Source organism: Anomalospiza imberbis, chromosome 9 (genome assembly GCF_031753505.1).
Source record: "Anomalospiza imberbis isolate Cuckoo-Finch-1a 21T00152 chromosome 9, ASM3175350v1, whole genome shotgun sequence".
In the NCBI taxonomy this organism is placed as follows: domain Eukaryota; kingdom Metazoa; phylum Chordata; class Aves; order Passeriformes; family Viduidae; genus Anomalospiza; species Anomalospiza imberbis.
Window position 1 is genome coordinate 14,516,841 of NC_089689.1, and position 23,954 is coordinate 14,540,794.

Below are 23,954 nucleotides of genomic sequence, written 5' to 3' on the forward strand. Positions count from 1 at the left end.
CCCTCTAAGTTTTCATGCTAATTAAAGCTTTAAAACAAAGTTGATGTTAATTTATGCTGGCTGTTTCACATTATACAGGACATTTGTGAGTATGTGCTGGTTTAATTTCTGTTTACTAGCTTTTGCAGTAAACCTGCATCATCATCTTTGCAGAAGCCATTTCATTTCCTTGGACTTGTAAAGACAATTTTTTGTTCAAATTCCATTCTTTGACTATACAGACATTTTAAAAATGGAGTCACTGATAAACAGTAGAGTTGTATTGTTCAAACTGGCTTGGAATCAAAATACTTAATGCATTTCTCTAAATAATGTATGATGCCCTGGGTGCTTTGTTTTATCACTGTTCATGAGATGGTCTGATGTACCAACTGGTGAGAATTCAATTTTTTTTCCCTGTTTTTGAAGCTTTAGTTTTAACTGTGTATGAATTTGAAGTGTTGAGTTGTAACTACAGAGCTATAATTTTAATATTTTCCTCTTTGTTTCTGTTTTAATTTTCTATTCTCAAGCCCAGTAAATTCCTGGCTATGCTGCAAGTCCTGATTGTGATTATACTTACAACACTACTGTTTTTATTGATGTGGCTACAAACAATTAATTTTTGGAGGTAGACAAGCATAGCAGCTTTTTCTTACACTGCCAAGATATCAAGCATGAATTGTCCATTTTTTGACATGGTTCAAGCATGTTAAAAAAGAAGAAAATGAAATCTGGCAGGTGTGGGGAGCCATGGAAGAAAATATTTTTATTAGCTTGATTCTTTTTCTAAGGGAATGGGCAGACCAGTAGCTCTTAATGTCTTCCAATGCTCATTGAACCTTATTGCAAAAGATCAAAATGTGATGAATAGCCTGTAAACTAAAGTACATTTTGTAGACTGGTTCTAATTATCTACAACCAGATGCAAAGAATACACTTATTTTCTGTAGTTCTGAATGTATGGTAAGTGTGTGTGACTGCATATTTAGCTAGACTTCAGTTTCTTATTTTGAGTACTGGTCAGCAGACTTTTTTTCCTCTTCTTTTTCTATGTCAGCTGTTTCAGATGAAGTGCTCTCATCTAGAAGTGGACTTTGTACTGCTGTAGCAGAGTAGAGTAGATTAGTTTATCTGGTTGTTTAGGATGCTCTGTTCTCTTCTGAATTTCTGATCTTCAAGGCTCTGCTTGTTTGGCTGGATGATCCTCACATACTTGTCTCATCTAACTATCAAGGAAAAAATAAAAATATGTTCAGTTTTAACCTTGACTAATACCACTGACATTAACAGGGTAACTTTATCAGCATAAAGCTAAGCAGGCTCACTGTTCTCTACAGTGCTTGCCCTTGTCCTTGATGGGCAGAACATTTGGAAGTTGGCAAGGTGTTAGTTTTGAAGTATAAAGCTATGAATGACTGAATTCTGCATTCCCAAAACTCTTCCTGTTCTCTTAGTGGCATTACCACAATAGATCAGGCCTGCTGAAGTCCTTGAATTGACAGTTGAATTAGAAAGGAAAAGAGTTGGCAAGGCTGTGCTTGGTGAAGAGAACACTATCCAGGAATTTGCTTTATCTTTGTCAGAATTTGCAGTCTATTTTGCTTCTCCAGATGCTGCCAATTCTGCTTTTCTTTGGATTTGAAGAATGGGGTGGATCAGGTATTTGGCAGCACAAACTAGTGGTTTTGAAAACATGATTTGTTGGATTATTTTAATTTGAATTTGTGTTACTTTTTTATATTAATATTGTGTGTACGCTTGAATGATTAGGTGCACTTTGAAAATTAAAAATATTTTTTATCAAGGTTTTAATAGATCTAGTAAAACAAATATTTTATATGTTTCCTGTGGGGAGTAAAGTGAGTAATACTAGGTTTTTTCAGTTTATAAAATGCAGTGTAGGTCTTCAAGTATAAAAATATTTGCAAGATTACCAGGAAGAAGACCAATATATTGGTTTCCTTTTAAATTTTAGGATAGGGTGGGGAGGAATTTTTATAAATGCATGAAATTTTGAAAGTAAAAATAGTTATGATTTTGGTGTAATGTCTGAAACTACCTCTTAGTATGAGTTTTGTATTTAAAAAAGCCTGAACCAAAATGTTCATATGTGGTTGTGTTTCTTTAATAAGAATAACACAAGTGTGCTGCATTTGGGCTAATGAATACCTCATTGACTTCTGCCACGCACAGGTTTTTCAAATGGAAGAATTCCTTAGATGTTGCCAATACTTCATGCTTTTTGTCACAGATTTTCCCATTCTTTCTCTTGATGTGTCCTATTCACATGTGCACCTGCAGATCTCTGCTGCCTCAGAGGTGGAGCAGAGCTTCCCACTAAAGCTGGGAGATGTTTGTGGTAGAAGGAATGCTGTGTTGGATAAGGAGAGATTAGCTAATTTATCTGCTTACATTCAGTATCAAATCCTCTTAGCTTTTAACTCTAGGGGTTCTTTCTGTTTTGGCTTGTCTACCTTTTCTTTTCAGCCCTTCTGTCCATTGTTGGGTTCAGATTATTCTGTTGTGAAGTTCTACTTCACCCCTTTGTTCCCATTTGATGCTCACATCCTCTTTCTTTGCTTGGTGGACATAGACCTGCAGAACCAATGCTTCACTTCTTGACTTTTATGGAGATTTTGGAAATCTGCCCATGTGGGATCTTCAGAGAGGGAAATGAGGAAAACAAGACAAAATGTCTCAAAAAGAGAGAGAGCATCTCTTCAGTATTAAAGATGAATTAAACCACAGTCCTTCAGCTTCTGAGCAGAGGAACTGAAGTTCCTTATGGGATGAACACAGTTGTATAAGTATCATCGTTTGAGATTATTTGTGGGATCGTGATCTTATTGTTGAAGAGCAACTTGCCAGGTAAACTTGAGCCCAAATCCCTCAAAGCCCCTATCAAAATTGGTCAGTGTTGTTTTTCAAAAACTTCCTGGAAACTTTTCTTTTTTTCTGGCTGTTTCTTCTTTGAGCAGCGGACGCTATAGGTAGTGGAAAGTTTCTTGAATTACTCCTTCCGTCACAACCAAAGTTCCTTGCCTGGCTCTGTTGTTTTCTGGTCTCTTTTGTAAGTGTTATGGAGTGCCCTGTTCAGTTGTACCAAGTGCTATATTGCTTCCTCATCTTGCCTCCTGTTCATATGTGAGCATTTGGTTTCATTTCCATCCCTTTTATGCTCTAAATAGTGGTTAAATGTTACATAGGAGAGTATATTCCTAATGCATACTTGCCATAGCCAATGCAGAAAGGTATCTGATGTGATGAGCTTTTTTAGGTGGGCTAAGGGAATAGACAGGAAGGACAATTCTTCCTCCCACTATCATCTTCTTCAGTGCTAAAGCCTCGTATTAGCATTCCTATGCTTCCATCCAAATACACATTTCTGAAAGATATATTAGCCAGGTGAAAAACCATACTTTGTGAATAAAGTGTACCTAGAATTAGATGCATTTCAGATTAGTTAGTGGAGACTGTGATTCTACTGAATATTTGTCAGTGATTTTTTTTTTTTTTTTAATATACGTATTCATTTTGTAAGGTGATATTGATTTTGAACACTTAAAATTTTGTGGCACTGGATTCAGGATAACTGCACTGCAACTAAAACACTCACTGTAAAGAATTGCCAGCTGAAGATATAAGTCAACAGGCAACAGCACATATGTAAACCAGTTTGTAGTAACAGTGTCTGTTTTGGATAAGCAATAGTCTTGCTGTCCAACCATTACTTTCATAGAATAGATCTTGGGATAAAATATTTAAGAAGGGCTTTGGTGGGCCTGAATGTTAAGGAAAATAGAGGAAAAAGAATGGAGGTGGCTAGTCTGAGCTTTTGAACAGGTTGTAGAGACTGGTATTGTGTGTGGTGCAGAAACAGAAGTTCTTCTGGAAAAGGTAGAAAAAATGGTGTAGATTTTTCTGTTGCAATAGGTATACTGGAGCAAGTTAGAGGGATGCAGATTGACGTGGTAAAAGTAAATTGCTGCAACATTATCTCTGCTGGGGCATTCTGAACAAATAGGATTGAGATTTTATTTAATTCAAGGAAAAATGCATTGCATCTCTTCTGGAGTTTTAATTACTGGAGTCCCTGCTGTTCTTTGTGTGAGCTGCAGGTCATCACACAGTTAGTCATAGCAGTTTGCACTTGTTTCCACTGGTGTTTGAATGAGTCATGTCCATGGTGCTGTGCAGCTGGAGGCAGAAGGGCAGAATGCCCTTAGGAATGCAGCAGAAGTGTGTGTGTGAAGCAGAAGCTGCTGGGGGATAAAATCAGGAGATCTTTTTACTCTAGTTTGCAGTACAAATAAAATCAGTCTGTGCCACATACACTGAAACACGCCATGTCCAGCATGCTGTGACTTGCACCTTCATACTTAAGTAGTATGTATTTCAAAAATCTGCAGAGATGGAGAGATTTCAAAGACACAAACTGAAGAAGACATGTGATCCATCTGGTCATTTCACAGCAGTTCTGTCTGTGTTAGCAGACAGCTTGATAGATTTTCAGGGTCTCAGGCTCCTTTTGAGCCTCTGTTGTCTTTACTCAGATTTGGCATTGGCACCATTGGTGTTGGAACTATTCAGAAGATAGCTCTCATTATTTCTCTTTCAATGGGGTAGGAAGGAGATGCTTTTGAAAAAGTCCCTTGGAAAAGTCACTTTAAAAAGAACATACAAATATTTTTTTCATACATCAAATACTGGCAGTGTGTCCCAATGTTTTTCCCACAGGTACAGTTATGAAAGTGTGAAGTAGCACAAAGTTGACTCAGGGCCAATCAGCAGTTTCCACCACTGTAAGACTATTTATATGGGAGTTCAGTGATAGGGAGGATTTGGGCAACTTGATGATACAGTTGTGTCTGCACTTACATTTTGTTAAAGTTATCACATCTAATTTATAATTGTGGCTGATTGTTCTGTGAGGATGCCAGGGGCCTGGAAAACGCAGATGCTTCGTATGGCTTAGTGTGTAAAGGTCTGCAGGATTTTTTACGGCACCAAGGATGAGAGGAGGTAATGTACAATATTAGAAAGGTGGAGGTTTTCATAGAATCAAACAGCTAAAGATTACAGCATATCTGCTTAAAGATTTTTTATTGAAGCAGTCCTATAGAGAACTATTGGACAAACTGCAGAGTGAAAAACAGATGATGTCTGAGTTACTGAGATTCTGGCTATTCTGTAGCACTCACCGAACTGAATAATAGATATTGGGATTGAACACCAGAATTCAGCTTTTCAATTCCAGCACTGATTGTCAGTATATAAGAACTTTATCAACTATTTCAGAAGAGTGACTAGTTACCAGGATGTTAAGGTTTTCTTTACCCAATTTTTGTGTTTGGTTGCTCATTGTCTTTAAATCCATGCTGGATTTGAAACTGGCAATATGACAGTATTTAGTTAGTCATACCAGAAGTATGATTCAAGTTGCTTATAGTGATTTTTTTTCTTTCGTTTTAGCCAGTGACTAAAACGAAATGTTCATGGTGACAACTTCAAAAGGGCTTTTTTTTTTTTAAATCTTTTAATTCTCCCCACACGTTTGGCTATTGTTCAGATATGTTGGGAAGTAGAGAAATAGCATCCAGTAACAGCTGAATTCCGTCCCCTTTTCTCATCTCAGTCAGCTCTAGTTATATTTTGAAGGGGTCCTCATACGGTGATAATTCCTATTCTGAGAAGTTATCTTGTTTCTCATAGTGGTCAAATGTATCACTCCTTGCTCAGTGCCAACCAGTATGACACCGAACTCTTCATTGTTGCAGCAAATGTTGCTATGGGGAGAAGAGGTAAGGAAAAGAGCAACTTCATGTTTTCTGTTTTCTTGCCTTCATCTTTTTTCTGGGTTTGCTGAAGCACCACACTTGTTTGCAAGCTCTGTGTATTTTCTTGGCCGTAACAGCAAGAAACCCATACATGGAAGAAAAAAAGCACATAAGAATCTTGATAAGAATCTTGAAACTGGAGTGAAAAGAAATTGAGATAATTTCCAAGGACTACCAGGGACAGATTAAAGGGTTGTATGTCTGCAAGATCAGCCAGCATTGCAAGAAGGGTTGTCAGATGTCAGTCTCTAGAGAGAATGTGTTTCTGGCTAGGAAAAGCCTCAGAATCAAGAGGGCTAAGATTCTGGTCAGATATTACTGGAGGAGTGTTTTTGCTTCCACAGTTTCCACACAGACCTTGTGTGTGTGTAGAAGGCAACAGAGGGTTTACACTACTCAGGAGAATGGCTTAATTACATGTAGCAAGTCAGGTGCTTTTTTTCTTCTTTTTTGTTCCGACAAGTAAAAACGTGCTGGAAAGGGATTTTGTTTTGTCACGAAATGAGGTGATAGCAAGAGGTAGCAGCAATAGCAATACCCAAAAGAGATGTGGGAGTCTGCTTGCATCCCTCTCTTAAATTCCTTTCTGTGACAGAATGGGTATGGAAAGAGCATGAAGCTAGTACTGTGTGTCCTACTGCATACTTACCTCAGGTTGAGGTCTTCTGAAGACTTCTCTGTTCCAGGGACATCATTGTGTATTAAATATGCTTTTTCTCTGAGTGGAAGTAGGTCTTATCTGATTATTAGGAAACCAAAATGCATAATAAAATCCAATAATAATAAAACTGTGAGCCCACAGTTTACACAGTGCTGGTTGACTTATGTGCAGACTCTAATACATAAATGTTGTAGGTAAACAGGTGCAAATGAATATAGCCGTAAAGTCAAGCTTTTTATGAAGACAAACATTAGCATTATTTGAAAGGTAATAAAGTCTGGTGAAAGATAAGAAAATATTATTGAAACCAACCTTCAGTTAAATTGATTCTGAGAGATGGCAGAACCTGCTACTATATTTTATCTGATCTGTTAGTCATCTGAAAGTATTAATTTTTTTTCCTACAGATCTTCTAAAATAATACATGAGAATGTGGGTTCATAATTTTTTAAGATTCTTTGAGAGGGAAAATGGGAAATAAAAACATACCTTATATTTTTCTTAACTTCATGACAACATAGATTTCCTTCACTGGTAGCCCATGGCATGAAGAAACATCATTGCTAACAGAGAGCTGAGATTCAGGAGTTAGTTTTATTTGGTTGCCTTCTAGTTATTTGGGCTAACTGCTTCATCTGGTTTTCTGTATGTAATGTGGTAGTATTGGGGTGGAGTCAGATGACAGGAAAATGCAGTAGTTAATCTTTACTAATAGTTACTGCACATCAATGAAAGTTACCATTCCTTGAAAATAACTTCAAAAAATTTGCACAAAGACAAGCAAGGGAAGATGGGGGGAGAGGGAGTAGATCAGCTTGGAGACAGGTATCTGAGATGAACAGTGTTCCAACATAGACATCTTTCTATATGACTCAGGATGAATTGCAGGGTTTTGTACATTTTGTTCTGGGTCAGCTTACCAGATAAAATACTACAGTACTTGTAAAGATACTTGTTACACCATCCATTTCCCAAAGCCAAACATTTTCTAAGCACTTCTGTCACATGGATGCTGAAAGGAGTGCAGGTCACTACTTCCTCTGCTCTCTTCTGGATGTCCTGCTTTATACACCAGTAAATAAACTGTTTTGTCTTGAAGCTTTTCTACCTCTTTCATTTTGCTTTGGCTTGATCTGTCCTAGAGAACATTTGCCTGATAGCAGAAGGTGGGAACAGTGGAGTCTGTAGGAAGGCTGGTCTGCGGTCTGCAGGAGTGCAGACCATCACAAGACACGTTCGCTGCCAGAGTAAGCGGGTTTGTTCTTTCAGAGTGTGCTGCACATGCTGTGCTGGTAGACCCTTTGTCCTGAAAGATTCCACAGGCAAGTGAAGAACTAAACTGAAGAGTTTTTCAGTAGCATTTGGTACTGGAACAACTTCCCACAGATCATTTGAATGTGAGAAGAAATCAGGCATGCTTAATGACTTTGCTGAACTGATTAAACATGGGATTTTTTTCCAGTCAGATTGAAGTTTTGAGAAGGAAAACGTCTCTTCTGTTTCAAAGCTTTCTTTTCTTTTTTCCTCTGTGCTTCACCCGTGTTCTCTGCTATGCTTGTACATGCTTATGCTCATACAGTTATCAAGCTGATCCTTCTTTGTATATTGCGTAGGAAAAAGTTTAAAATGGTCCAAATTCTATTTCCATTGAGTCCAGCTTTTTGTTCTTTAAAACATCAGTTGAGAATGCAATTTGACCCTTGATATAAATACTGAAATAACATGATACAGCCCAAACAGTTGAGCACCATCATTTTATGGGAAAGGCTCAGTATTCTGGTATTCTGGATTAAAAGCTGTTAGGGAACCAGACTAAAAACTGAGTATCAAATAATAACATCGTTTCAGATCATATGCAGTTACATTCCAAACAACATGGGGAATTCAGAGACTGTTTTCTGGATTGATTAATTCCAGTGTAATCCAAATTCTACATTTCTGAAGCTGCTTGTTAGGTTTCTAGTGTTACATCTTTACAACAGCTTCCACCAAGAAGCATCCTGTTTCTAAATTTATAGAATTAATTTATGTTGTCCCTGGGGAAATCTTGATTGCTGTAAGAAGTGCCCAATCCCTCTCTAGGTTTACACGGTTTTCATTGTGCCTGTTACATGTTTGTAGTTGAGGGCAGTACCACATGAGTCATCCCAGGTTCTCAGAAAACATCCAGTGTACTGCAAACTCTGTTTATCTGCTAGTTCTCAAATAAAAACAAATACACAAAATGCTTTGAAATAGAAATTAAAATAAACATGTATTTTATGGAAAGAGTTGTAACAGTGCAAAGCTCTTCAGTTAGGCTTCTGTGACCTTTGCCATCTGTCTGCATAGAAAACCTATGATGAGATTTTTATTTTTAGATTAGGGCAGTGACTTGACTGTATAACGTTCAAATAATTGTGATGCTGAAATGATGATTATTTTGAGAACTTCTTTCTTGTTTATATAGAAAGTGAATGTAGTACTTTTTACTTCCTGTAAGCAGTGCCCTCCCAGTGCTATCAGAGGCAGTAGCTTAAAAGGGAAAACATAAAAGCAAAGAAATAAATTCAAAGTCATTTGGAGAGCTCTCTTTTAAATTTATTTCAGATATTTTAGGTGGCAAGTAAGTATTCCAGCCATCTGTTGAAATGTCAAGATTTTTTTTATTTGCTTAAAACGGTGTAATTAACTTTATTTCTCAAATTAAGTACTATTGGCTCCACTACATGTCCTTCTAGAAGAAACCGGTGATTTATATATGTGTTAAAAATTAGATAGCATAGGCTATCAAGCTTTAAAGCACAAGTTTTAACAAAGATTTTAATGTGACCTAGTAGCATATTGCTTGTATTAATGCATCTTTTCAATATGAGGTTATATTTGGACTTACCATTTTTTGTTTGTTTTTCTGTCTGTCCTCCTCTCCTGGTACCATTTTCTTAGAGATCAGAATATTCTGGACCCTACGTTGGAATATGTTAAGGTAAGGTACTGTTTCTTGCCCTTAAAATATTTTATTTGGTCTGTACTCAGCACTGACAGAGCATTTCCAGTCATTTGTAGGTAAATAGTGCAGCTGTCTGTCTTTTGGTACAGAGAAGCTAGTATGAATGTCAGACTGTTTTCTTGCAACTTCAGTGAAATACTTGTGAGTATTGTACTTTGGGTGTGGGTTGCATTTTTCTATGGGGCTTCTTTACAGTTACATGGTGACTGCCTAAATTCTTGCTTAGGTTAACAGATTAAAATAAGTATTTTTTGCTTATGGATTTCTGGGGAAGTAAAGAAACACATCTGAAAATATAATAAAAATGTCTGGTTTAGGTTTACAATTTTAGCCCTCTACTTAGTAAAATTGCAGGTAAAAATTCACTTCTGGTCCAAGAAGTGGCTGCCACAGGAGTCTCAGAACAGCTGCTGGATTTCTGCTCTGAACAGGTAGTTCAGTGTTGCGAGGTCCCTGGCCTCAATCCCAGCCTGAAGTAGGGATATGGTAGCGAAGAGAAGGTCAAAAGCCTTCTCGAGAGCACTGTGGAAGAGGGGAAGCCAGAGGCAGCGAAGTGGTGGACGTGTTAGTTCTGTATGTAATTTACTGTCTCGCGCTGTGCTGTACTGAGTACGCTGTTACAGTTTTAATACTGTGACTAAGTAGAAGGCAGAGGTCTCATGTGCCAGTTCATCAATATGTGTCTTGTCTTGTTTCAGCAAGTTCTGTATTATAAATGTGGTTTCTGGTCTTTTCAACTTTCCTAGCAGAAGCTTGTCTTGGACTCCTGTCAATAGCAGTGGTGCAAAGCTTAGTAATTAAAACTTTGATGTTGAGGAGGAAAGCCTGGGGAAAAGAGACTTATGAGGGAGAATACAAGGGTTACCAATCCCTTCTCTTCCCCTTTCTTTTTCAGTTTTTCCTGTCTGTATCCCTACCTTTAGTGAACTTTGAGTTTGGATCCTAGTTCAGTGGTTTTATAACAGGAATTCTAGAAAAGAAATCTCAAACTACAACTTTGAAAAATATGCAGAAATTGCTTTCTTAAAACTTATGAAAATATTTTTTTGTCTGCAGAAGACTGGGTTGCTAATAAAACTGCTTCTAGAAATGTATTCTTACACAGAAATCAGTCAGTTGTAAATAAAGGCGGTTTCTCACCAGTTACCTCTAACTTTTTTTTAATCAGTTAACCTTAACTGAGGCTCTCTGGAATGTGATAGGACCTGTTGGTGTCATCATCCTGCTCACCTTGCTTGGGTGCTGTGGAGCTGCACCCTGCTGTGAGCACACTGCCCACCCTGTGCTCTCTGTGTTCCCGTGGGGGGCAGCCCCAGTCCTGTTGCTCCCTGACACACTAATTGGAGGTGGCTCTTTTGATCGTTCAAGTAAGTGCCATTCTCATAACTGATCCACTTCATCAGGCTGCACAGTCATACCTACTATTCTTCAAGACCAACAGCTAGTTTTAAACCAGCTAGATTTAAAAAGCAGTTTTACAGAAAGACCTGGGCACAGACCAGAATGCTGGTTATGGTCGTATGCTGGTTCACAGCGAGAAGAACATCATCATGTCTGTTGTGGCCGTAGTGACTATGAGCAGATAAACTGATGGTAAACTTCAGAGCTGAGTGTAGCACCTTGCTTTTTAACAAACCTTTCCTTGCTGAAATCTGGTGACTGAAAGTAGTATAAATAAATCCTTGTATTCAGAAATACTCTGAACAGAGGAGAGGCAAAATAAGTTTGATTTTTTTGCTGTTTTATTCTGCTCAATATACAAGACAGAAAATACTGATTATAAATTTTTTAAGAGAATGTTCTCTATAGATGAACTGTGGTTTCTAATTTTTTTAATTACATTGCTCACAAGTTGCAGTTTACTACATCTTGAATATTGATGAATTAGTTCATTCAGTATAAAGAGAGCTAATTATGCAAGTTCTAAGGAGGGATGAAAAATGTACTGATTTGCTGGAGTCTGAGTATACTGAAGTGTCCATATGGCTTCAACTCTTCCTTTGTATTCACAGTGCTGCTGAAACCATGGTCACAGTTAAATGGCTCTTTCAAAAAAACCCTTTCATGGTAGAAGTGAAAACAGGCCAGACTGCTTTGAGTCAGGCTGCTACCCAATTCATGAAAGAGATTCAGGGACACAATAGCACGTTGTACATTCTGTGAGATTTTTACAAGTTTTATGAACCAAATAATAGATCCATTGGTAGCCTCTGCAGGTTCTTCCCACACCCTGAGTCTGCACATCCACAGAACAGATTCCTGCAGCAAGGGAGAGAGAATCAAGGGCTTGCAGATTAGAGTGTGTCAGAGAACTTTTTGTGGGTCATTTTGATCAAGTGCATGTGAACTAAAGATAGCTTTCTGTCCCATTCCTATTCACTGTAAATACTTTAGCATCTTTTTATAGAAATCTGTGCTGTAATCATTGAAGCTATATCAGGGTGAAAAGAAAAAAAAAGAGATTTCTCTCTTCCTGTCAGGGAAACCTTTCAAGCATTTCCTCTGGAAATAGTGCTTAATAATTACAGAAATACATGTCAGCAGTGAGTTGATAAATATTACTATGGCCTGAAGTTTTGGAGTTGTATTTTATTCCATTGGTGGAAAATGTGCAAAATTTATGACTGTCTGCTCAGCATGGTCATGAGAGAAGTTTATACTTAGATGCAGACTGGAAAAATCTGTTGCTGGTTTAACAAAGTTCCAGCTGCAGAAAAAGTTTCTTGTGAAGTTCTGTTGAAGGATTCTTGTTTGTCTCAGCCCCTTAATTTTTTCCCTATTTTTACTCTTCCTTGATTTTGTTAGAAAGCAAACTGTGATAGAAATTACTGTCATCCATCATGGATTTGGTTAGTGCAACTGAAAATAAAATTCTGATGACATTCCCGTGTGTTAGCATTATCTATAGCTTTGCAAGATAGGACAAAATTACGTGGATTACGTGGATTTCAACTTCAGGGAGCTTGGATCAGGTTATGACAATTATTGATGCAGTTTGTATAGTTAATTGCACAAATTCAAAATATTGTGGATGCCAATACAATATAGGCATGGGTGTTTGACTCTCACAATTCTACTGGCTGAAGATACTATGGTAAGAGGGTTATCAAAAGTAAAGTTTATATGTGTGGATGTAAGTTTAGGAAGAATCTGTGTCAGCATGACAAGTAGCCACAGTTTGAGAAACAATTTTTCCTGATGACAGTGAAATTTCCTTGCAAGCAGCCTATTTTAGACATGGAAATATATCAGAGAAATTCCCACCTCACTGGAAAACTTGCCAAGTCCATTGTATTGCTGTTCTGCTGTGTATCACATCCTGCAGAGACTTGCCTGTTGAGATGCAAGCTGGGGCTTGTGAGCAGAAAGTTTGTTGGGTTTCTGCGTTGTCTGACAGCATTAAGCAGCAGGGCTGGGAGGAATGCCTGACACGAAGGCACCACATGATCAGGAGGTTCTTTTTGAGTCTGTAGGGTGGTTTAAGGACTTCTTTTCCACACATTTTGCAACTGCAGCAAGGACAACAGTATCACAGAAGGTGCAGTTATCAGATGGAATGTGGTATTTTGAGGAGAGAAGCAGTATGCCCATGTGGCCAACTTGGACTTTACACATCTCTGTCACTACGGATTTGTCATCTGACTCAAAGATCATCACTGATGTCAGAGAAATTTCCTCTTTTTTTTATGGTTCTCTGCATAGCAGGAACCCAAGCTTCACAAACATTCCACAGCAGCTGCCTCTTGTTTGTAAGCTGTGTGATTCAGACATAAAAGATTCTGTTAGAGCCAATCTGATGTTAAATGCATGTAATTTTCTGTCACGATGAAACTTTCGGTTTGATTCTCCATGGGTGGTTGCTGGTTGTGCAGTGCCCTCTGCTGGAAAGGAAACCCTTGACTGGACATTTTTAATCGAGTCATGGTTATTCAAATCACGTTTCATAATAATTTCTTTGTAACTCTCGTAGGAGCCTGACTGTTGGAAGTTGGTTGCTTTTTCTCAAGAGGCACAGAATTGGGGGAGGGTGTGTGTGTGTATTTTTCCCCTCCTCCCTGTCAGTAAGTTACAGAGGTGGGAACTGGAGAATTTTTTTTTTTTTTTTTGTCAGCATGTCCCTGAGATTGTCAGAATAGATGTTCTGATTTGTCCCAAACTTCCAACAAAAGAGATTCCTTATGATCCCAAAATAATCTGCTCTACCTCCCAAACTAGATTAGTCTAATGATCTTTTTAATTGTTATTGTGGGAAAAATTTTCCTAAATCGTGGTATTTTGCACGTAGAGGTTTGGTTTTGGGGTTTTTTGGAGGGGGGAACGGGTTTGGTTTGGGGTTTTTTGGTTGGTTTTGTTCCTCTGTCTTCTATTCATAAAGTATATTTAATTTTCTGGTGGGATAAGTTTGTGCTGTCGCAATAAGATGGACAAAGCATCTTGTCTTTTACTTTCAGTCCTGTTCTGGTGATAGTAAAATTTCAGGTAGTAGAAATATATTTTTCAGCCTTATACTAGGCTTGTTGTTTACCACGTCTCCCCTTTCTCTACTTAAAAGGGACAACTGTTTCTTTAAGTATGTATGATAGTTGTTCCTAAAAGCTTTCATCAGCCCAAGAGAAAAAAAAAGAAGACTTAAGGAGTTACATATATTGTTGAAATTCAACAGCTCTCAAGTATTTAATTACCCTGAAATCATGGTGAGAATCTTGCCTTGTTCATTTGGAATTAAAGAAAACTTATCTTATTTGATACAAGGCAGTTATTCATAATTAGTGGTGTAATATAACAACCAAGTTTAAGTATTTTCTCGTGTTGAATTTTGTTTGGCCAACAAGCTGGCCTCTGAAAATAAGGTTGAGTCAGCAGTTCTGTAATGTATTGGCTGCAAAGTGATGAATAAAATGTATGCTGGTGCTTGCCATAAATTATGCAGGAAGTATGATTCTACAGCTCTGCAAGACAATGCACTTTCAGTCTACTGTCCTAGTTCATGTTTCCCTAGAACAGTGAACCCCAAGGTAGCCTGTTCCTATTAGGAGCTATTTGCTCTTTCCCAGCCCCCAATTCCTGAATGGCCTGGCTAGCTCTAAGATCTTGGTTTTTCTGTGGCTAGTGTTGTTTGTGGGTTCTCTTGGTTGGTTGAGGTTTTGGGGTTTTGTGGATCAGCTGTGAGGGAAGCTAGTGTACTGTGAGGAGGAATATTTTTTCTTTGTGAATGATAATTCTTGTATGAATTGAGTCAAGTGGATAGTGGCTTTCTAATTATTCTGGCCTTCATTATGAAGTCTTTTAGAGTACATTTCCCTCTCCTGATGCTGAAATGGAGTTTAGGGTATTTTGCTTATGGGAGCATCTTCTATAATGCTGAGGATGCCTTAGTGAATATAAAATGCTGATAATTCTTAGAGCAGCAAGCATCCTTTCTGTGCATGTTAATGGTTAATCTTACATGTTATCCTACCATGGATTTGACCCAGTTAATGTCTTCTACTTTAATGTATTCTACTTATTCTGTTATAACTCATTAACTCTCAAATGATGTCTGGTCTAGAGTCCTCAAAAACCACTACATGCACTGATATTTGAGTTGAAAACTATAAAATTACTTCACTCTAATTTCCTTGGCACCAGTAGTAATACTGGTGGCAGTAGCTACTTAGTTGAACTTTTCAATACCTTTATTAGAGGATCAGTGACTACTGTCAGGTCTTATTTACAGATGAGAAACATAAGCTGGAAAGGTCTGAATCTGAAACACGGGATAGAAGTCCTGGGGTACAAAAAATTGATATTATTTTATCTCTAGTGAAATTTGTATTTAAGCTAATTACCTGTTTTCTCCAAAATATTGATCCCAGTGGCTCTCAAATGCTGCGTGTTATCACAGAATGGTTTGGGTTAGCAGGGACTTCAGAAGATTCCTAGTTACAATCCCCTGCCTTGTGCAGGAGCACCTTTCATTACACGAGATTTCTCACAGCCCCATCCAACCTGGCCTTTTAATAATATACCCAAGTCAAAATGTCCATGTTAGTGAAAGCAAATATGGGTATGTGGTGATGTGCATTTATTTTTCAAAGAAAGAGGAAAAAAAGGGGGCTGGTTTATAGTTGTCATTGTTTTCAAGATGGACTAATAGCAAAAGCTATCAGGGACATGAAAATGTATATATTTAACTCCATGCAACACCTTACTGTTGATCTTTCACTGTCTGTAAGCTCATGAGCCACAAGGGGGAGCGAGTATATAATGTGTGGAGAGCAGATGATAATGATAATAATGATGTTTTTTTCCATTAAGCATTTTGGGTCCTCTTACTGATAAAGCTTAGAGAGGTAAAGCTCCTCATCTCTCAGAGCTGTGTTTACAGATAATTAGAATAAGACTGGTCCATTGTGTGTGTCTGTCTTGCCTCTTTTTGGAGACATACTGAGATACAGTTTAGCCTGCAGAGAGGGCAGCAGGAGAAGCGTTGGGATGTTCTCTACTGCTATGTGCTGTCAAAGGAGCAGCGGCGCTGTGCCACTCCTTGTGTCCCCTCGGGGACTCCCGGCTCACTCCAGCACAGCGGACAGCAGGGGACACTCTCCTGTGCCTCTGGAGGGTGGCTAAGGCTTTTGGCCTTGCGGGGTGAGATGGTTGCAACGATGGTGGAAGTAAGGACTAGACTCCAGTCGGGGGTGAAGTCCAGGTTTATTAAGGAGATCTCCAGGGAGATCCACAACCCAGGGGAACCGACTGACCAAAGCCCCAGACTGGACTGTGCAGCACAATATAAACGGGGGTGGAAACATGCGGGGAGATCACCCACCCACCAATGGGAATGTCTTGGGGAGTGGAAGGTGGGGAGACAGACACATGGGGAATTCAATAGGGAAGGTGGGAAGGAGGGACCTCTGGCCCCGTTCAGTCACTCGACGCCCTTTGTGGAAGGTTCTGGATGAGTTGGATGGGGAGTCGAGTGATGGACAAGGCACCAGGGAGGGGACAGGAGAATAATCCAGCAAACTGGGGGGAGATTGACATACAAGGAACGGGGTAGTTCAGGGTAAAACCATGGGGGATAAAGGGATGAACCATAACAGAACTGGTACAAAACGTGAAACTTAAAAACACAATGCAACAGAGCAGGTTGGCCTGATATTTTTGTATGTCGGATATTTATAGAAAATAAGCATTACACAAATAATGGAGCATAATGTTATGTTGCCAGTCTAGAATACCTGGAGGTCATTTGCCTCCCTATTCTCAAATCCTTTTGTTAGTAAAACATTGAAAGACTTTTTAAAAGCCAAGGTCTGACAGACAGAGCCCAAGTGACTTGTAACTTTTCTTTTTGAGTGCTACACATCCAAAATACATGTTCTCTGTATAAAAGGGAATTCGGGAGTTTTAGGTAATTAGCTGATATTTTAAAGGTGTCTGCTTACCCTGGAGAAGTAACACATTTTTTTCATCTTTCCATTATATTTAGAATTGGTTTAAATCTTACACAAACAAGCACTTTACTCTGACAGGACTGGGGAGACTTTCAAAAGCAGAAGTCTGAAGTTAGGTATTGTCGTAATGCCTTATTTTTATATGCAAGACAACTCTGGTGTGCTGACCAGCAAAGCTAGTTAGATTAATGACAGCTAAGTCAGCAGGAAAGAGAATAAAGTATTACCCATAAACTGTGAGCTAATTCTGAAAGAAAAGGAAATTCATGCCTTTTCACAATTTTATTTTTTTTCCCCAGCCCAAGGAAAAAATTGAAGGAAAAATAGGTGAGACGTTACAGAATTATTTCATGTTTGTACGTGGGTTGGCAGAGACAGTAGGTGGAGCTCAAGAATACTTATGCTAGTTTTTGGTAGGCTCAATTAAACCTGCTGGTGGATTCACCGTCCGAAGGTGTCTAGTAGGAAAGCCAGATCTACTGCCAGATGACTTTGAAAAAAATTGATCTTTTATAACTAAAATATATAAATCTTAAAGGCATTTGGATGTCTTAAAGTGCACATTAAGACCTAGTAGGAAGCTCATAAGCAGGTTGGGCATTTATTTCTTGTACCTGCAGACCTGGGGTTTTATGAGAGGCAGATTTTCAGAGATTTATTCAAGCAGCAGTGTAAACTAAATAGATGCAAAATCTGTTTTCTCATTATTCCTGTACAATTGCAGCATATTTCTGAGACTGCCTCATGGATAGAAAGGAGGAAGAAATTAAGCTGACCTCTCCCACACCACACCTTGCAATGCAAACAAGGGTAATTACAGCTGCAGCTCTGTCTGTTGATTTACGATCAGAAGCTGCAGCAACAGCAGCATGCAGGAAGTGAGGTTATCTCAGAGAACATGAAAGAGTCAGTTCTGTTAGGAATTGAGACAGGAATGGTAGGACATGAGCTGGGAGATGGGACTTCATGTCCCTGTAGACATTTGAGTTAGGAACAGGTAAAAAGCCTTCTGACAGTGTTGTCATCCCCTTTCTTCCACTTATTCTACACTTTAGTAAGTGTTCAGCTGTAAAGTTGGGCACTACCTGTATATGGAGGCATCTGCCCCCAGAACTTTGTTAGAGGCAATGTGCCATATCTGCAGGACTTACTGCTAAATCTAACTGGGAGTGGGCATTGTGAAGATGTCTGCATGGACAAATTATTTATCAGTTGTCCCCTGTTTCATGACGTTTTCTTATATTAAAAAGAACAAACACATAGTTATGGCAAAAGCTCTTATGTATTAAATGAAAAATGTTTCAACTGAAGATTTAAGTTACTTTATTTTCTTTGGGTTTTTTTCTTTCAAGTTTTATTCCTGTTGTACTTTACTACAACTCCAGAGCTGCCATTTTGTAGCCATAGACACTCAGACCATGGGTCATGCCCTGTGTAATGGGGACGTGTCCGTGGGACGTCACTCGTTCAGCAGCAGTGCTCAGGGCTGGCTCTGTGCTGGATCTAATCAGATTTGTGCTCTTGACCCTTGTACACTGCTTTTTTCATTTACAGCTGGCTTCCTGCCTGCATTGTTTACTTCCATTTAGTGCAGTGAAATGTAAAGCATTACATGTGTTTCACTGAATATTGTTAGGCTGATTTGAATGCTTAAATGAATAGAGCACTGCAAAGCAAAGTGGCTAGCCAACAATTCCCTCATCTAATTTAGTCTGAAATTATTTCTCTTTCTCTAATATGAAATCACAAATCATCATAATTCTGTGTGTGAATTCTAAGCACACCCATGAGCAAGACTGATATTTGGTTCAAAATAACCTCTTGTGGGTCTGGAGACTGTTTTGATAACTTCAGACTGCTTGTGACTTTTCAAGCATTTATATTTTCAAGGAGTGTGGTCGCTTTACTTTAGCCACTTAAAATGTTGAAGCTACTTTGTTTCTTTCTTGTTTGACCTGTACCATTAAAGCAGCCTAAGAAGATTCCCTGTGAGCAGGTTCACACTGTCCTGTGTGGACACCTCAAACTCCTGCATATGCAATGTGCTGTGAGCAAGCTGGACACAGTTTAGGTGTGTCAAGGGAGCACTGGGTGATTTAAACTAGACCATGAAACTATCCTAAATAACTTCAGAGGCTTTGTAATAACAGATGGGGTTAGCAGAGACTCCTTAATTTCTGTTCCTAATGGGCTATTAGGAGCTCAACACAGAATATATGTTCAGGTGTCCTTGAACTCGTGTGGCCATGGATTTTAGGAACTTAAAAATCCTTTCTTATTAAGCTTGGTTATCAAAGTTATGAAAAATAATCTAATCTAACGAGCCATCCACAGAAACAGATGAAGGGATTATCAGATAATTTAAGATTCTAGGAAGAATCTTTGAAAACTAAGAAATAAAGCTGATTGTTGACTTTTCGGTGCTGGAGAGCATTTAAAATATATCAATAGATGACTTAGCAAATGGATTGTATTTGATGTTTCTAAGGTACAATAAACAGGTTTGTTTCTCATGTGCAGAGTCCAAGACCCCAAAGTACCAGCAAAAAATTGAAGGCCACGGGAGTGATAATGTGAATAAGCCATCCTTTATTTCTCTGAGTCAATATTTAAAACTGTAAATCCTTACCTATGTATGAAGTATAATTGGAGCAGCCTGAAGGCTGTCCTCAGTCATGACAGCCGTCAGTGCAGGACATATCATACTATCACCCAGAGGTTTCTCACATACTCTTTGAGATTCCTTCCAGTAATATTAATTTTCATACTGCTCTATCACAGCATCTTGCAAAGGCTGTCATCCATTCATTGAGCTATCAAGGCAGAAGATAGCTTTAATAAAAAATAAGATAGCCTTAATAAAAAAAAATCCCGTTTCATTTTTAAAACATTTAAAATTTACTATTTAAATAAAGTATCCTTTTTCCTATCAGTTATACTGTTGATAAAAAGCATGGGCAGCTGCTGTATGGGATTGTACAGTATTTGTTTCTAAGGTTCATTATTTGTGACATTCTTTCAACATACATAATTTTTGATGCTTTATTTCATAGCGGACAGGAAATAAGGAGTTGGCAGTTACCATTACTATTAGACCTGCCTTCCAATCCTCCTTTTTTTAAAAAACTTTGGAGTTTTATTCTTGATGATGGATGAGAACCTTTGTTCAAATTTCAGTGTAGGTTTACACATTGATAGGTCATACTATTCCTGTCCTTTTTTTTTCCCAACCCCGTAGAGAACTCTTTTTTGGAACTTCTAATTCTTTTCAGAGCAAAAGTGGTCTACCTTATTTGCACTGCTAAGTCAGCTGTTTCTGCTGCCAAAATAGCTAAGTCATCCTAATAACCCTTGTTGTCACCTACTGTTTGCATTGCTTGTCTGGATAGTTTCTGTTCATGGTATTGCAAGTGAAACCTTAGTGTGTGATATTAATACTGGCTTGCCAGCATTGTAAAGCAAAAACACCTTGACTGATGCAGTCTTCAATTTCACTTCCCTTTTTATCATCCCTCCCTCCTGCCCTTCAGTTTTAAAATTGGATTAGGGTGTTATTATGAGAACTTTTGATTCATATTCTTTAAAAATACAGTCCTTTATGAAATGTCCTGCCATAGTACCAGAAAATTTCAATCAAGAAACAGGCATCACCTGAAAGGCTTTTGTGTTTGAAGTTTTGCAGGGTATCTTTTAATCTTCTCTTCTCTGGCTACCTGCTAAAGCAATCCTGTGGAGTTCCTTAAAGTGGAAAAATAACTGAAAGTAAATTAAAATACACTGCAGCACAGTGCAAAAAGAAAAGGAGGGTACTTTCACATTCTTGTTATATTATCTACTCATTCATTGTTTGAGTTTGTCATAAAGTACTCTTCAGCAGGACTTAATCTTCAAAGTCAGTATTTTCAGCTTCTTTCTGGCCAGTCTTTTATCTTTTTTCTTGCCAGCTTTATTACTTTGCCGTTCATTTAATGTTCTGTTCTTTTATTCCTACTTTGTTTTCCTTTTCTCAGAAGAGTCTCTGGCATAACATCTCCTACACATGGCCAGTAGTCTGGCTACCTTTATCAGCATTCTGGGCTTGGTGCTTCACCTGGTGGTAGGTACCTGCAAACCTTCCATGACCACATAAGTAATAGAACTTCACACATCACACTTCCATTTCCTTGTTATCAACACTGAGGTTTCCTCTTCTTTTCAGGTAGGCACTCCATCCCATTTTCCTTGAAAGGCAGTGCACATTTTATGTCTCTTCCTCAGTGCTGCTGCTTGGTTTGTGCACCAGTTCCTATTGCTGGATGCAGGCACTGAGGGCACTTCCCATTGTTCAGTCAGTGTGGAAGTACTCTGTTATTAGGTGAGAGGTACCTTGCAAGTAATACCTGAGGCCATCAATAAATATTTAATATGTGTCCTTCTAATTATGCAATATACTTGTTGCTGATGAAAAAGACAAGTAACTATTTATTTTAACCACTCCTTGGGATTAATTTATTCCTAATCCAAAATCTGAAATATCTGCTGTGACTTCTGTAATTTTTGGTACCATCCAATTGATTGATCTCTTCAAAGTTTCTCATTCTTAAGTGTTACAGGCTGTCTTGTACTCCTCAGTCCAGTCCATTTGGCTTCCTTTCACCAGATCTGTAAACTAGGCTGCTGTAGAGGTGATGTCTTGTCTGTTACAGTTATCATAATTACACAAGTTGTTTGCCTCTTTTTTGTCCTGGTTCTTGAGAGAGCCTTGAAGTATGTCAGGCAGATTCTTTGCTGATGAGCAGTTTGCTGACTGTTCAGTAAGCTATGGATTGTGCTGTCCAAGAGAATGGAATCACAGGCATAAGTAAAACTGCTGCTTTTTATTTTGTTGTGATGCTTACTTTTATTTTGCCAAAGCAGATGCGTTCATTAATTCAGTTCTTTCTTTCTCAAGCAGTTTGCACAATGCCATGGGGCTATCACCAAGATAAAGCTGTCCACTGAGAGTTTTAAATACTGGAGGTACCTTGGTTACCTCACAATGACACTGACAATGTTTACAGGGTTGGTTTCTTGCTATTTTTTTTCAAGGACTGTCTGCCAGAAGCTTCCTAATTAAAAATAAACAGATTTACTGATTTCCTTGGTTACCAAAGCTCAGTTCTTACAATTGTCAAACAGTAATCAACTGCTTTTCCTCTTTTGTTTTTCTTTTATGTGTGTATAATTGATGATGCAGGCAGAGATGTGTGATTGAGCAGGAGCAACTGATTTAGCCTTTATCAGCACTGGGAGACAGTCAGGTATTGTAACTCATCAAGAAGAGAAGTTTGGCTTGTGCTGATGCCTTAAATGCATCTCTGAGGCAGGGGATACCAAGATAGAGGAGCTAGGATTTCACTGGTGAGTGGAACAGATCACATGAGGATTCTGGCACTCTCTCCATGGCATGCTGGAAGCCAGCGTGCCAGCGGTCACTGAATTGATGGTATCAGCTTCAGCTGTGGAAAGTGTCCCAGACTGATACGTGAGTAGGGGGGTGTAGCAGCACTGGTAGGCAGTGGTGACACTGAAGAGCTTGCTGAACCTCAGAGCACTGCTAGTAGTGACTGTTTATCTTCAGTCTTGAGGAACCACAGGCAGTAGAACTGAAAATGCCGAAGGATTATAATGGTTTTCAAATGCTGATTGCAGCACTTTGCTGCTTTTATCATCGTAAGTCTGTTATCAGAGTCAAGGTAGGTGCTCTTTTTCAACTACAGTGTGCTAGTCAGAAATGCTTTCAGTTTTTGTTTACAAGTATTTGTTTTTATACCACGGATGTGTACAGAATATTTCTCTTTTAAAGAACACCTTTACAATTCACTGTTGTCTCAGAGAGAAGCTTGAACAACTTGCAGTTTTATGAGCCTGAAGCTGGCTGTCTTTATGTTTAGGGACTAAGTAAAAATTCCCAAGTTTGGGACTTGCTGAGGAGGATTTTAGCAAATTTTCAAGTTTTCAGAACCTAACTGATCGGACCATTTTGTTCCCAATTTTTTTTTCACCTGTATATGGAAAACACAGGCACTTGTGCTCAGGAGCACAGGTGTTTCTTAAATGCTTCAGACAATTTTAGATTTGTCCTTATATTTTAGATATTTTTAAATTTCAAGATACACAAAATCATATACTCCTAGGAAGGCTTGGGTTGAAAGGAGGCTTTAAAGGTCACGTAGTCCAATCCTCCTACCATGGGCAGGGACATAATTTATTTTATGCAAAAATGCTCCTTATGCACTGTAAGTACAGGAAAAGCCTTTATAATAATTCTGAGTCACAGTAACAGAAGTGTCTAAGTGACTTGAGAATTGTAGTCATATGGGACATCTAACTACTTTTGATGATCTGTGAGTTACACTTTTAAATCTTTTTTTGTTTAAGATTAACATGTGAATTGTTCTTTAACACCATGGAGCACTTGCAGTGAGGAAGGATGTGAAAGTTGCTGTCTTCTGACCATAGCTTTCCAGCTTCGGTGGAAGCACTTAAATACTTCTCCTGAAGCATTCACTTAAATGCTTTCTCCTGAAAATGCTTCTCCTTCTCTCACCTTCAGTGATTTAGCCTTATAACTGTCCATTTCTGAAAGTGGGGTGTGGTGCTCGGTCTTTTGGGCACTCTGAAAAAGTGATTCTGGTCAGATGGACTTCTTCTGACTGGGACAGATGTCAGCAATTATCATCATAGCGGAGTGCTAAAGATGCTCTATTGCGCTGTAATTGATTTTCATTCTTGTTGTAAGGCTTAATTCTCCAGTTCTAGAACTTTTTAAATGACTTTGGGGTTTATTGCTGGCTGTCAGAGCAGTTAGAAAACTTGTTCTTGAGAATGTATATGCCCTTTATTTAACTTGGCATGAATTTCTAATACCTAAAATAACGGTGCTGTTGTCATGGCAACTTTCCATTTAGTCTAATCCATATAGTCTCTAGAGAAACTGAAACATTAATAGTGTTTGCTGTATGGAGGGTGAAAGATAAAACCTTTTATGTAGAAACAAATTACAGTTGGGATCTTTCAAAAATAATGTT

At 38.5% G+C, this 23,954-nt stretch overlaps 1 protein-coding gene across 6 annotated transcripts in view; it reads left to right on the forward strand.

The window, feature by feature from the left end:
• The window catches only part of BCAR3 (BCAR3 adaptor protein, NSP family member), an 87,666-nt gene that overhangs the window by 42,364 nt on the left and 21,348 nt on the right, over window positions 1-23,954 (forward strand). For 5 of the 6 annotated variants that reach the window (XM_068199798.1, XM_068199797.1, XM_068199799.1 and 2 more), the window contains one exon: window positions 9,406-9,445. In XM_068199798.1, the coding sequence (XP_068055899.1) occupies window positions 9,406-9,445 (40 nt within the window). Of the gene's footprint in view, window positions 1-9,405; window positions 9,446-22,463; window positions 22,620-23,954 lie in introns of those variants that run through there. The other variant, XM_068199802.1, reaches the window with a different exon arrangement.